The sequence below is a fragment of the Labrus bergylta genome, chromosome 4, assembly GCF_963930695.1.
Source record: "Labrus bergylta chromosome 4, fLabBer1.1, whole genome shotgun sequence".
In the NCBI taxonomy this organism is placed as follows: Eukaryota; Metazoa; Chordata; class Actinopteri; order Labriformes; family Labridae; genus Labrus; species Labrus bergylta.
This window is the reverse complement of record NC_089198.1, coordinates 20,680,283-20,695,506: the sequence shown is the minus strand read 5'-3', so window position 1 is coordinate 20,695,506 and position 15,224 is coordinate 20,680,283. Positions and strand designations below refer to the sequence as shown.

Genomic DNA, 15,224 nt, shown 5'->3' with positions numbered 1-15,224 from the left:
AGCTGTGAAATATTGACCCGAGATGTCTAATAACACATCAAAGGGTTCTAATCAACACACCTGTTTTTTGTGATGTGAACACAGGTGATAGCATTTGACCTGCTGATTCCCTGGAGCCAATTTAGGCCCAGTATTTAAAGTCGTGATTCAGTTTCTCCTGCATAGCGAAGTGCTCTCCATCTGCTCCTTGTGGATTGATCCAGGATGGTATTTGAAGATGGCAGTGGTTGTAGTGCACGTCAAACTATGGCAGTCATGTTTCCCCTTTGCTGTTTGGTGTGGAGTTTTACTTCTTCTTTTCTGCCAGGTTAACCATTTTAATCTTCTAAATAGAAATGTAATGTTATAGGTAAAAACCAAACTGAAATAGCCTGTATTGATCTAGTGTTGACTTCTTTACTCCTAAGGGATGTTTGAACAGACATCAAAACTGGAGGACAACATGGCCATTGAAGCAGCATGGCAGCGCTTGAATCCTTCCCTGCACTCTGGTACAGAGAAAATTAAGTGTAGAGCCATGGGACCTGGAGCTGGTGACTTGCAGCTAGACATGGGTTAATATCAAACCCAAGCTTGTATATTGTGATGTTTACAATGTTTGGTGCATGACTGGTTAGTATGGAATAATAGTCTATTTCTCCCTTCTTAGGCAACGCTGGGTGCCTGCCTTTGATTGAGGTGCCCAAGACCTGGCCCTGATCCAACAAAGCCAACAACTGCATCTTCCCCTTCCAACTGCTCAAATGACAAAGCCCAGCAAATAACCAGGGCCTGTGAGTCCATTTGTGCCTTACTACCAGGAACCATTTATTCCATGTATTTTGTACAAATCCAGTAAGGCAGGTAAACATCCAGGCCAGAAATTAATGCCCCAAACTGGCTACAAATCTGGACTCCAGACTCGGTCGCACCTACATCCAGGCTTCAACTACTGGTAAAAATCTGTGCCATAATAACTCCAAAGGTAATCCTTGGTAGTAATTTTATGATTTAGTTTAAATCTTTCAACTGGGTTTCTTAAGTATTTTATTTCTTTGTTTCAGGTTCTGTCCTACTACTGGGCAACAATAAAATGGTTTAACCTTAAGTTGGTCTCACTCATGCTTCATTTCTTGCATGCATCATTCTTGCATTTGTGTCAAGCTAATTGCAGGACCTATATGAATTTATGACACAGGTTTATCTCTTAACTTCCTGGTAAAAGCAATACTGACTTCCTCTCAAAGACCCTTGATGTTTTAATTGAGGCCTACAATGCTATTGTGCAAAAATGGTTAAAGTGTGCTATCACAATAGGTGCCTAGGTTACACAGAATTCTAACCCGACTGTACAGTGTCCATATCTGAAGGTTGCCTTAAACGGTTGAAAAAGCTTGCACTAATGTAGAATCCTGAGAAGGTAATCCCATTTTCTCAAAGTGGTAAACGTATCTGTCTCTACGTACTTCAGAAAAATGGGGTAAAGAACAGACTGCTTTTAAAGCCTTGAGGGAAGTAATGTGGCATGCCTCACTTGTTTCACCCCCTTAAATGGTGAAAATTAAAATGTGAGATGTCATGCTGATTCTGCTCATTCACCTAGGTCATCTCTTACTGCTCAAATAGAGCTGCCAAAGGCAATGTTGTATCTACCTGCCAGGGAATAGAAGCAACTCTCTGTAACTTGTTTTTATTTCTGTAAAACCCTCAGTCCCATACAGCACATACACGTATCCCCATTCTGTCTGTTCCTATATATTTCCACATGGTGCTCTTTCCTCTGGGCACCCACTGACGATGGACACACAAATATACACGCATCATTGAAACTACAAGAGCTGTGTAAGCAAGGATGCATGCCTATATTTATTCCATTTCACTTCAGTGTTATCTGGCTGGAATTATGGAGCCCTCATTTCGGAGAAAGATCTAGTCTGCAAAGGACAAAGAAATGCTCAAAACCATCCTTTCAGAGGTCATATTGCCTCTGTCCAGCATGGGAGAAGGGTTGATGTGTTATACAACACTCTGCTTATCTCTGTATTACAAGTGCTGGGTTTGGATTTAAATTTTATTTGGAGAACCTTGCACTTCACTATGAAGGTGAGTGCTATTTTTACCTATTCAATTTACCACTGGTTTTAATTTAGAATGAAAGATGCATTACATTTTGTAATTATCTTGAGCAGAATTGTATGTTTGAAACTAAAGTCAAAGACTGAAACAACACAGACTAGGAACATATGATTTATATATTAATTTAAATGACTGAGAATGTTGATATACAAATGTTTAAGCCAATTCTTATATGTATCTACTTTTTTATCTGCATGATCACAGGGAATAATAAAAGTTGATACAGACAGCTTTCAAGCAGCTTTCAACAGATCTCTTCTCCGACCCTAACATTTGCTCCAACCACTTCATACAGCTTGTGATGGACGACTATGATGTAGACATGGATGAGGAAGAGGAGAGAGAGGTATTCATTAATAAGGCCAAAGAAGGTCATTGGTGGGACAACTGTGAAGATGATTGCACACAAAACCAGACAGGAGGAAGAGGCTGCATGGTTAACAGCTGCAGTTGGGCCGAGGAGCTCCAGGATATCTTCGCACCACAGGCAGAAGACTATTACAGTGGAGGGCGAGTCAGACTGTCCAGCATTTCGGTGAGTGAAGCCCTGAGTTACTTACTCTTAGTACATTTGTTCTGACAAAGTCAACTGAATCTTTGAACTACGAGGAAACAGAATGAGACAGGACAAGTCATGTGGAGTGAGCACAACTTCTTAAAATATATCAGAAAAAAAAAAACCCACAAACAATCTCAAGTAAAAGTAAAACGTACTAATGTGATAACAAAACCCAAATAGTACATGTATGAATGAGCTCAGAGAAATAAAAAAAGGCTAAAATGCTGATGAAATTTGGCATCTGATGCTGATAAAGAATGACTGATGACTCAAAAATGTTTTGCTGCTTGATTCCACTACTGCAGCCTGGGAACTAATTGCTAGTATGTGCATACTTGTGTGTGTGTGTGTGTGTTTGTGTTTTCATTTGCATGTGCAAGCATGCTCACTCTGTGCTTCCTCATTTATCTTCCAGCTCATCACACTTGAATCTGTGAAGTGGAATTGGGGCTGGAGGAGATTCCTTAAGAGACAACATAAACAACACAATGTTAAAATAAAATAAAAATCACTACTCTGCTCTGGAGAAGATACAGACACCATGTCAGTGCTCTTAAAAAAACGCTGACATTTACTAGAAGAGCTGTTATTGATTGAGCTCTGGCCCCCTTAATGGTTTTGTTTTCCAGGGTTGCAGTCTCATTTGTCAGCCTTAGCTTATCTTATCCCTCACTTTTCCATGCAACCGATCATATGCCTTTTTTCCCCTGTTAATTGATTGGGTCAAGTCTCTTCTCATCAGGACATGTATTCCTGGCAGGTTCCATTTGGTTGTTATTTGGTCTTATTTTAGATTTAAAAACAATCCTGATAATGAGGCCAGGTCTAAGCAAACATAGAAGATGGAGGAAGAGATATCACATCAGGAGAGAAGTGGCAGCACTGAGCAGCTCTGTCTCATCCTTTCCCCTTCTATCTCCTCTGCTTCCGTCTCTTCCCACTCTTTCCTCTGCTTTTCCCTCATTCCTCTCCTCTCCTCTCCTCCTGCTGCCTTTCCCCCTCCCCTTACTGCTCTTTTCCCTCCCTCCCTCCCTCACTACTCGCTCGTTCTCCTGCTCAGAGCTGCAGTATATGAGCGGGTCTCCTGGGTCTAGCTTCACCGCAGTGTAGAGAAGGGCAAGGCTGCTGTTTTAGTACAATGCAATGAAGGATGGTGCACCAGGAGAAACGCATTTACCAGGTGTGTGGATTTATGTCTCTATCTGTTAGTGATTCAGAGGGGGTAGTATATGTGGCATGTTATTTTCAGGTATACATGATAGGTTTCCATCATGGGTGAGCTGCTGTAGATGAATCAGCCATTATGGACGACTGGATGTGTGATTGTGAAGGGGTGTGGGTGTGTTCAATATGTGATATTTCCCTGTTCATCTCTGTGTTTTATATATGCTAAGCACAATTCAATATAATTTAATATCTTGTATCATTTTCATGTATATAATCATACACCATGCTTATTTAGATTTTCAATAATTTAATTATTCATGATTAATAGACATCATGAGGGGCTTTTGCAACACCTTATACTTTCAGTTGGGAGTTTTAAAAAGGTTGTGTATGAATTCATTAAAGTCGACTGTTAGAAGGAAGACATGCGACTGTCTGAAGTGGATAGGCAGGAAGAAGAACATTGTTCTGGGCAAGTGAAGGCGATCAACTGTGATTTGTGCTCTTACATCACAGCCTTATGATAATCTTATAATGTGCCACAAAAAAGGAGAGGAGGCATTTCAATGGGCTGGTTTTAAGGTTATTTTGAAACAGATGTATGACATAGGAGAAACATCCCTAAATTTGGAGTTGTTATACAATGGTTGCTGGTGATGGAGTGTGTGTCACATGCTCACACACACATAGAGGCAGGCGGCCTTACATGAAGGCACTATGAACAATCTCAGGATAAAAAAAAACCTACACCAAGGTGCAAGATAAAGAAACCATGTGATTTGCTTGGTCATTCTGTGCAATATTTAATGACAAATGGGGGGTTTGTGTACCAGTAACATAGCGCTGCTCAAATAGGGCAGCTCCAGAGGGGAAGAGATAAGAGTAATGATTCATGAATACAAAATCTGATTAGGCTGACGAAAAAAACAGAAGAGAAAAAAGGAGAACATAAAAGTAACAGTGGAACAGTGGACAATGGACATTCTAGACACTGGGAGCAAAAGTAAATAAACATCTGAAGTTTTACAGAAACAAATAGGAGAAGAAAAGACATGTACAGTATGTGGGTGTGCTAAGCAGCTAGAGGAATGCTATGGTTTTATGAACGAAAGGCACAAGATGCTTCTGTTCAAGTAATTTTACAGTAGAGAAAGGCTGCTGTCCTGACAAGTGAGCAATTACAGATGGAAACAATCATTTTAACAATACATATCCAATATCTTTAGAACATTAAAGCTATAACTCCTCTTTAGATCCGGTGGAAACAGTTCAGTAATATTTCATCCATTTTGATCGTGAAAAACTGGCTACCATCAATGAGGATGGAAGCTGCCTCATTCATTCATCCATCTATGTTCAGTACCAGCTCACCTTTACGCATGACTTATCTATCACACGATGTATCAATGTATAGATCAGGACAGGTGGTCAATCTATAACAGACTGTCAGGTGTCCCTCTTAAATCAGCTTCACATTAAGTCTAGTTTCAATGGCCTGTAAAAATAGACTAAAAAGATATCCTGTTTTTTGTGTTTGTCAGGCTGTAAATCTCACATCAACTATCTATACTCAATATATTGAGGTCAGCTACTTGTAAATGTCTGTAGATGTAATTTCAGCTCATATTAAAAAGGGAAAAAAAGATTATGCTTTGTTAACATACAATATAATAGTATGTACAGTGTCCTACATGAGCCCACAGTTGGATTATTCTTATGTGTGAAGTGCAGCAAATTGGATTGTGTGACTTTGCTACATTAAATCCTGCATAATCACAATTTCCTCCTCCATATTTTCCCTTCCCTCTTTTTCTTTCATCCTACTCCTCCTCATTACCAGGAAGTGCATAATTTTTGGGACAATACATGTATTTACAGCTTTCATTTAAACAGCAAACTGCACACCCAGATTACTTTTTCTTCTCATGAATAATTCCCTGTTGGTCAATCAGGCAAAGGTGGAGTTAAAGCAGCAGCAGTTTTAATAATATTCTACATGTTTTGTTCTATGGCAGGCTCAGAGGAATGAGAGAGAGTCCATCAGGCAGAAACTTGCCCTTGGCAGTTTCTATGACGACGAGCCAATCATCTACACCAGCTGCAGTAAGAACGGCCAGTCCTCCCGGTGGGTTTGGATCCAGTGTGTGTCTGAGTGTGTTACCGTTTTGATCAATGTAGCCTTTTGAAGCCTGGGACCAATATTTTTTGTGTTTTAGCTCCTGACAGCTGACACTTTAGATCTTTAGAATGTTCTCACAGAATTTATTCTTAGCTGGTTGGCAAGGATACAGTGAGATATGCCCTAGATCAAATGAATAATTGATTCACAGAAAACATTTATCTATTTTAATCTCTGAATTTTAAATCAATATTTGGTTTTGCAGACTTTGTATGTTGCTTTGATAAAGAATATCCTCATATTGACTGCATAAAAGGCACACAAATTTCAATCATAAATCTCTCCAATACATTGATAAATCAATATTACTCTTTCTCTCTATGTTTTATAAATCCATGTATGTCTTTGTAGAACATCTGAACACTCGAGATTCAGTGGCCTTTATTTTTTGTACAGCCAGGCCTGCCTGTGGATTAAAAAAGTTAATATTTTTTAACTATATTTCTATCACAACGCTGTGATGATGTGTTGCGAATGAACTCACTGGCCTTCTTTTTAGAATCTGTAACACTGGGCACCACATGGTAAATACATGCAGTTATATGGCAGCCCAGGGGAGGGAGCTGTTCAGTAGCTCAGTTTAGCTATGAATAACTTTAAGTTAAGACAACACATGTTAGAGAGATTAAAACTAATGGGATTCATTTGATGGCTCGCTGTTGTCACATGTACACGACAGTAAATGACAGTGTGTCCTTTGGGGCAACCTGTTTAGAAAGATGAAGTCATGCAGCAGAGAGTCGTGGTACATTACAATTTTAGATTATAAAATAAATGATCCTTTGTCTGTGTGTCGACTTGAAACTTTGTTCTATACCTCATATAGAGAATGAGCATCTCATGAAATGAAAGCCATGTTATGGTGCAAAGTCAATCCAAAAGAAGTGGCATTGGACTAAACATTAAAAAAGGTGGTTACTCTCACAAGCAGAACAAAGACTCTTGAATATAGAAAGAGAAGGCACAGGAAGGGGGGGTGGTATGGTGGTTAACCTTTGTTGCGTGCTATGCTGCTCAGACAGAAACAAAATGATTCCCCAACTTCATGAGTCAGACATATGTGGAAAATTGTCACAATGGGATAGAATTTAGCCATTCATGCCAAAATAAGATATTTCCCATAAAAAAATGTGCCTATGACTCAAAGGCTTTATATGAGATTTTTTGATCTAGCAGATGTTGCCCTTGAGCACCAGCATGAAACCAAAACAACTTGCGGTGCATTGTTGTGTTAGCATGCTAATGCTAGCGAGTATATAGTATATAGTATCTTCACACTAAACGTAAATTTACCCAAAATGAGCGTAATCTAGAAACACAGTTAAGCAGTGAGTACAGTATGTTATTCTTCTTTTCTCTAGTCCCTCAATTAAACAACTTTTATTCGCGTCGTCCCGGCGATGTTAACAAACTGAAGTTATGACTCGAAAAACTCGGAAAACATCACAGACAGTGGGACTCGGGTGTTACATCCATTGTAAACAGTCATGTTGACTCACAGAGTTAATTTCAGAGGATATACTTGATTTCTATTATATTTAAGTGTGAAAAATCGCATATAAAGACTTTAACTAGTTAAAAAACACATTCTAATATCTGTCATCATGTACAACTCCTTTAAAGTCTTTTGTTCTACATTTACATTCACTGTTTTATAGTTTGTATTGTAAGTGAGCTATTTATTTGCCAGTCACCTGTACTACAATGTGACTGTCATAGAGTATATCTTTATAACTGCAATGATTTAAAGTTTTTAAATAATTTTCAATTTATTGGATATGACACCCACTAGGATGGTGACAAATGAAACCAAACCATGAACTCAAAGTAAGGGAAATAATCTCTGCATGTTGTTTAGGGTTTGAGCACATGCAAACACAAGAGTTGCATTACATCAGAGCCATTATGGTTAACCAAAGCAACTACAGCTTCAATACAATCTGCTTTCTTTTCATCACAGCCTCGACCTTCAAAGTTACTTTATGGCACTTTGACTTTTTCTTTTAATGGAGTGGGTGTTTAGATCAAACATGCTATTGGGGAAGTAGCTCCTGAAAGAAGAAGTGATGCCTAGTATGAGTCTGGGGCTTGGATTACAGTCATGTGACCTCCAATTGTGGTACAGGTGCACCCTCTCGAATATAGTTTGGGGTGGAAACTCCAACACTTCCCTATCCGGTTTATGAGGTCTAGTTGAAGTGATTGTTCTCATCCTGTAGTAGTGGGAGGTTACTTTTTGTGTTATTTGGTTCTTTCAGTCAGAGTGTCATGATCTGGAATTGAATGAATAGAGTTTTGAGCTTTTGGAAAAGCTGAGGTTTGAGGTTTTACTGCCGTGGAACTTCTGGTGTTTCACCTGCTTTAATTTCATGATTAGGTAATCAACTTTGAAATAGCTTCCTGGCCAGAAGTATATGGACGCCCAAGCGTATTCTGTATTGACTTTTGCCATATCTGTCATATTCTTGTCATATATATAATTCCAAAACTATGGTGATTAAAATGCTGTTGTTAAAGCATCTGTACTTCAAAGAAAGTTCCTTCTAATTGCAACCAAGCTGTGTGCATTTTCTTCCTATTCAGTAAAATTGCATTAGTAAAGCCAGAATGGATACTATAGTTAACGGGTTAAGGCCGAGGATTGCATTGGGGTTACAGTTCTTCCTAATGATGGAGGTTAGGAGTTGCATGGACTCCATTATATCGTGCCATTTATTCAGATGCATTAAAATTGTCCTTAATTAAAACAAAGGGTCCTAGCCTATAATGTAAAACAAAAAACTGAGATCTTCGCCCACCTAAGTATGTGGTCAAGAATTATAATATTGGCTGAAAAAATGTGTTTCCGGCTATAATTACCTCCTTCCTTTCTTGTGAATTTGTCTGCTTTTCGCCTTCGGAATCAATGAAAACACTTGGCTTTGTCTTGCATCAAAATACAGCAGTGCTTCATGGTCGATGTCCCAGGGATTTTTGTTCAGAGTTCAGTACAAATATACAGCAAACTTTTTGATGATATATTTTTTTGAATAAAATCCCCCAAATTTCACCTCATGCACTTGATCAAAGGTTTCTAGTGGTTGTGCCTCGTGTCCAGATATTTCCTAGCATTTCCACTTGAAACTTATTTCTTCATAATAATGTAATGTGAACATTTTATTTTGCTACTTTTCATTATTTGATTTAGGGTCATTTAAGGCCATCTCTGATATAGTATAAATCTAAAATCCTACCAAGTCCCAGGTGCTGGGATTTCTTTTGTCTAAACTTTGTTTTTGTTTTAATGTGTGAACAAAATCAGTCCAATCATTCAGTAATTTCTATTTTGTCTCCAAAAGTTTCACTTTGACTTGGGAGAAATTTTGAGTCTATCCATCCACTGAAGATCAACATTTCATCCCTCATGTTGTTCACTGTTTGTATTTCTCCTGTCAGGCTGCAGAGTGGGGTGAACCTGCAGGTGTGTTTCGTGAACGACAGCAGCAGTGACAAAGACAGCGATGCCGAGGACAGCAGGACAGAGACAAGTTTGGACACACCACTATCCCCCGTGGTATGCATACAGAGTAATCTCTGTGTTTTTGTGTTTGTGTGTACCTGTTTCACCCCACTACTAACTGTTCAAACAATCTCATGCAACACCATATCGGTAGTAACATCATGAAATCACTCAAATCTTACTTTACTTCTTCTCCAGAGCAAGCAGAGCTCATCGTTATCAGACCGAGACACGGCAGAGGAGGACTCAGACCCGTTGGATGACTGCAGTGGGTTCTGGCGGGTGCAGCGGAGACTGCAGGAGGAGGCCCGGGTGGCGCTGGCTCTGGCTCGACCCATGGCCCGCATGCAGGTGGAGGTGGAGAGGCAAATCCAACTGCACCGACGTTCACCTGTGGCTGACCTGGTTAGTCAGTGAGGAAGAGAAATACAGACCTGTGTGTGTGTGTGTGTGTGTGTGTGTTTGGAGCTCTTAATTCCTTCTTCCATAAAAAAATATTTCCAGAAATTATCCAAGACAAATAATATCCAAGCCATAATTGAAGGGGAATGAAGTGCAAGTACAATTACTGACAGAAAACAAAGCACAATAAAACTGCAACCTCAGCAGAAGATCAGACTTGGTTTGTAATGGTGTTTTTGTGTGAGAGACATTAGAAGAAACCTATTGATTACGAGTAAAATATGTCTCATGTTGTGGCTATGTGCATTTTCACATACATATGCAGCTTCCCCATCTGCCCCACATCAGCGAGTGCTTGATGAAGAGGAATCTGAGACGAGGGGACATGAGGGATATGAGTCTAGGACAGCTGCAAGTCATCACAAATGACTTACACTCACAGATCCAGAGTGAGTATCACACACACAAGAGCAAACACACAAGCATGAAAAGGTAAGTCAGGTTCAAACAGGAATTAACGAAGTATGATTCCCCTCTGTATATGAAATATGAAATCAACAATAATGCTGGGGAAATTGCTTTCTTCACATTGAAATGAAATTGTCTTACCTCTTCTCCTCTCTTCCTGAATCAAACACAGGCTTAAATGAGGAGCTGGTGCAATTGCTGCTGATAAGAGATGAGCTGCATGTGGAGCAGGATGCCATGCTGGTGGACATAGAAGACCTCACCAGGTGAAGCTCCCTTTTTTCTGTCTTCATCATTCTGTCTGCAATATGAATTTGAAGATGTGATTGATATTCTGTGCGGGTTCTAACGTACTTCATGTCTTTGTTGTCACAGGCACGCTCACAGCCATCAACGGCACCAGGCAGAGAAAGCTATGTCTAAATAAACACACCCTGTCTACACTTGTGTTCATCTGCACGCCATCATACCTCCTGCTCCATGGACTGTCACCAGTGTTACTAATAGACTTCATCTGTGCTGTTTGTGGAGAGAAAAATCCACAATTTACTGTGATATTAACACACAAGCACACACATAGTGTTATGCACCACAGGATGAAGGAAAGAGGACACCTTCTATAAGAAGCCGAGTGATCAGCGCTCTCTGTTTGGACAGGCTGTGTAGGCTGTTTACTCACCAATGGGCACGCTCAATCACACATCATTTCATAGAATCTTTTCCTTCATAGCCTTGATTTACCTCCTCAAGATTTCGCACGGTGACTTATAGGGGCCACACCTGTCTTCTTTAGTTTGTCTTTATAATAATCAAGCTGATTGATCTATTCATCTTTAGACTACTGTTCACATATTACATTTATTTCACTAAAAGCACTGTGCCATTGCTGTTTAACACTGGAATTCACTATTAGACATATAAATATATACCGTGTGGGCTGTTGCAATAAAAAAAAAAAATACAAAAGAGAGGACTTTGCAGGATTGTTTAGACACAAAAGTAAATGTAACTGAATAGCTGCTATAGGTTAAAACTGCTTTAAAGATTGATTAAGAGCTAAACTATTGAAATGTATGGAGTTTTTGTAATGTAAAATGGATCTATCTACTTGGTATAACAGACAAAATGACAAAATATTGGTTAAAATTTGATATTAGGATATAGGGCTATAGAAAAAGTTGAATGAAAGACATGTTAAACACCTCCTAAAGAATAATATGCATCTGTTTGGTTATGATCAATTTACTGATGCCAAAAATACCACCAACAAATATAATTTAAAAATCATAGCCTCAACATATATCTATTTTATCTGTTTAGAGACTGGAGCTTTATGGGCGCACTGTATGTAATTGTTAAAAGATACTTTATTAAAAGGATAAAGAACATGCCTTGTTGGCAGTGTTTAGATGTTTTCACTCGCACCTTTTTAAAAATGTCACTTATCACAAAAATTAAACATTCTTTTTTTAATGTATGCTTCATGGTAACTGTACTGTGTAATGATTGTAAAAAAGAAAAAGAAAAAAAAAAGAGGAAGGATCATGTAATAAATGTTTCAAGTGTGTGAACGTGGTTTTCATTTCGCTTGTTTCACCTGACTCAATTTACATTTCATATTCCTGCTAATTCTGTGTGTGTAGATGACAGCAACAACAACAAAAAAAACAGACTGATAACACAAACAGAGACAATGATTCATCGAGTGCACCTTGGGAAAATGAGTCTGCTCTCATTCACAGATTCAGAGTTGCATAAAGGTCAAGGTCTGGTTTCCCTTCACATTCACACATTTGTTGACACTTATGTAACTGAGTTTTGTGTAGAACTACAGCAAGTGGGAGGGAAATAATTATTGACTCTGGTTATAAAAATAAAACTCATACACTCATCATCGAAAAAAGAAAAACTGCAAAATTATTTTGTATTGATATTAATTATGATTTCAGTTTAATATAACATATAATGCCTTCACTCTCTTTTTGGGAATGTAAACAATGAAAAGAAACTGGTGAACCTCACCAGTAATTGTATGTTAATTCCAGTTTCACTATGTGCATTTAGTGCTGCATAGGGTGTGTGTGGGGGGGGGGGGACCTTACAACCCTGACTCTGCTCTTTCAATTTACAGTTAAGTGTCAACACATTGGTTTACAGAGGGGGAAACCCTTTGTTCAGTCTGGGTATAAAATACTTAAGGATGTTTGAGTTCAGTCAGTCACACCAAAGAAAATCTTCAGTTTTGTCCAAGATGGCCTGCTTCAAGCTCTGTGAGTATCATTGCATCCTGACTGAATGTTGTGTTCTTTATAGCAAGTATTTAAAACTAGAGATTAACTTTGGTAACTATTGTTTTTTCTGCTTTTGTCAGATTTCTCTCCTTCACTGCTGCTGCTGGTGCTCGCCTGTCCTCTGTGGCAGGTCAGCCAGTCCGTGCCAGTGATGAGTCAAGGTCCACTGACGGACTCCTGTGTTTTTTATGCACAGACACTTCTACAGAACATCACTGAAACTCTCACACAGGTGGGCAAAAGTCAACAAGATTCATTTGTACACGTTCATCTTAAATGTGTCTTCAACTTAAAGTGTAAAAACTCTCTTCCTTTGTCTAGAAAAATCTGTTCAGTGGAATGGACTGCTCCCAGCAGAGTGTGGAGATGAACACAGAGACCAGCACTGCCACTGTGTGCACACCAACGGTAAGTAACTCAAGGCACTTTATTTAATATTGTTTCTTCAAATAAAAGTAATAGTTTTGAAACCGTATTTGATGTGGCACATAAAGCTCCATTTTATGTCCATATACATTGACTGAGCTTGTTTGACACTGTCTGTCTCACAGGAATCAACATGCTCGGGAAGCGTGAAGTCAGAATTCAACCGGGTAGGTTGTGCTCTAATCCTATAAATAAAAAATACATGTAAAAAGCTTTATTTTTGTTCATACTTCTGCTTGATGAAAGCCAAATTGTCAAGTTTTTAAAATGTACACATTACATACACAAGGAGAAAACCATAAGTAGAAATTACTCACCTTGACACATAGTTAAGCAGCTTCTTTTGGCAGTTACCTTCAGCGGCCTGATTAGTAACTACAAAAAAATGCAATCTAATACAACTATTCAGTCATAAAATCCACTCGTATGCTGCTTGAGATGTTCAGTTTTTTGCTGCATTCGTAATAGAAGAGTAAATAATGTGATATGTTTAAGTACTGAGCTCATTAGCTATAGCAGGACTTAATATATAATAGTTTCCAATGTTCTGAGGCCAATCATTTTAAACTGCTCTGTTTATTACGTTCTCAAGTACAACAATACTTTTAAGTTGAACCTTTATTATACATTTGATTGATTAACATATTTCAGACTGTAAGGACTAAAACCAGAAATTATGGGATCGTAAATATAGATGTTAAGCATGACAAGACAAGCATGTCTTTTTAGGACTGTGTAGAATTCTATATAGTAAACCTAATACCATATACTGTATATTGTGATTATTTCCTTTGTGGCTTTTCCATCAAGGAGTTGTGTCTGACAAACATCAATGAAGACCTGCATCATTATTACAAATTTCTATCTGCTCAGCCGGATCCTGACAACTTACTCGGCCAATCTGTTCTGCTCAGCCTCAGGGAACTCATGGAGGTAACTCATTGTTTAAATCACTGACATTATTCATCAATGTTGTATAATACTATGTGGAGCCATTCTTAAACGGAACAAAAACTGCAGGCCTCTGGTTGTTATGTGCACATAAAGCTTTGAAAATTGACATATCTTGTATAGGTCACCATTAAAGAAGACACTTTGTGTCAAAGATGTTACAAGTGTTATTTCTTCTCAACAGAACTGCTTTCAAAGGTCTCTGCCGAGTGTTTTGGCTTCAGTGGAGGTAAGAGATCTCTTAATGTACTTCAATGTTTTACGCGACCTTGTGTCTGATTTTTCAATGAACTAATTCTTCTTTGATTTCAAGTTTATAAACATAACTAATAAAAATCTCTTGGCACGTCATTTTAGAATATAGAAATAGTTTTTATTGTCAATAAATCAATCATAGAGTTTCCAACTTTTTCTCTTCTTAGGAAGAAGGTTGAACTTGGCGTAAATAACTGATAATTTCTCTGTTTCTTACAGAGAACTGAAGAGTCCTTTGAGAAAAGGTTGAGTCTCTGCAAAGTGCTGAAGGGCTTCTACGTCCGCACCATCACGATCAACAGAGTCATTTCATACATACACTCTGGGGAACTCACTCAATGATTCCTCCAGCTCTAACAGAGAACAACTTTATAAACAAGTTAGATTAATTAGTTATAACTCGTGTTACATTCAAGTAACCCAGTTGTGACAGAAAACACTTCTAAACCTAAATATTTATTATTGTTATGTCGTCATTATATGAGCTTATATTTGGCATCAAGATGGTGTGTTAAAGCTTAGTCAATTCACAGACTATTTTATTTATTTAATAATATTTTTTCCCATTTGGGATTATTTATTTTAAACTATTTATTGTCATGTTGTTCACTTGGTTCTAAGAATCACCAAATAAAGTTATTTTTCCTGCATGAATTCTGCTGCTTGGATATTATTTAACTTTGATTACTAAAAAAGTATTGCTGTGGTCTGATTTGTGTTTTATTCTCCTTAATAAAGGGAATCTACAGTGACAGCTAATGCATATTGATCAAATTCATCTATACAATGTCTTTTTCCAAACTGATTAATAAAATAACAAAGTCTTACACACAATACTGTATGTGGTTTAAAGATAACATTATGGTATTCTTTACTTACAAGATGCTACAAATAAATTAAAAAATTTAAATT

General features: G+C 38.1%; 2 protein-coding genes and 1 long non-coding RNA gene across 3 annotated transcripts; all 3 read left to right on the top strand.

Annotated features, from left to right (window-relative positions):
* The first annotated feature begins 162 nt into the window (after nucleotides 1-162).
* Nucleotides 163-1,087, top strand: LOC109976183 (uncharacterized). Its single transcript, XR_002277222.3, has 4 exons — nucleotides 163-307; nucleotides 408-554; nucleotides 650-964; nucleotides 1,044-1,087. It is a non-coding gene; the product is annotated as an uncharacterized lncRNA (long non-coding RNA).
* Nucleotides 1,088-3,696: 2,609 nt separating this feature from the next.
* zgc:153615 (uncharacterized protein LOC777747 homolog) lies at nucleotides 3,697-11,956 on the top strand. Its single transcript, XM_065954035.1, has 7 exons — nucleotides 3,697-3,854; nucleotides 5,857-5,966; nucleotides 9,456-9,573; nucleotides 9,718-9,924; nucleotides 10,247-10,370; nucleotides 10,562-10,655; nucleotides 10,765-11,956. The coding sequence occupies exons 1-7, from the start codon at nucleotides 3,825-3,827 to the stop codon at nucleotides 10,814-10,816; spliced, it is 735 nt and encodes a 244-aa protein (XP_065810107.1). The 5' UTR covers nucleotides 3,697-3,824; the 3' UTR covers nucleotides 10,817-11,956.
* A 140-nt stretch (nucleotides 11,957-12,096) lies between these two features.
* On the top strand, nucleotides 12,097-15,192 carry zmp:0000001127 (interleukin-12 subunit alpha). The gene is made up of 7 exons (XM_020649308.2): nucleotides 12,097-12,659; nucleotides 12,761-12,912; nucleotides 13,002-13,088; nucleotides 13,232-13,273; nucleotides 13,917-14,039; nucleotides 14,242-14,286; nucleotides 14,532-15,192. Exons 1-7 carry the CDS (start codon nucleotides 12,590-12,592, stop codon nucleotides 14,652-14,654), a joined length of 642 nt encoding a protein of 213 aa, XP_020504964.1. The 5' UTR covers nucleotides 12,097-12,589; the 3' UTR covers nucleotides 14,655-15,192.
* Nucleotides 15,193-15,224: the final 32 nt, after the last annotated feature.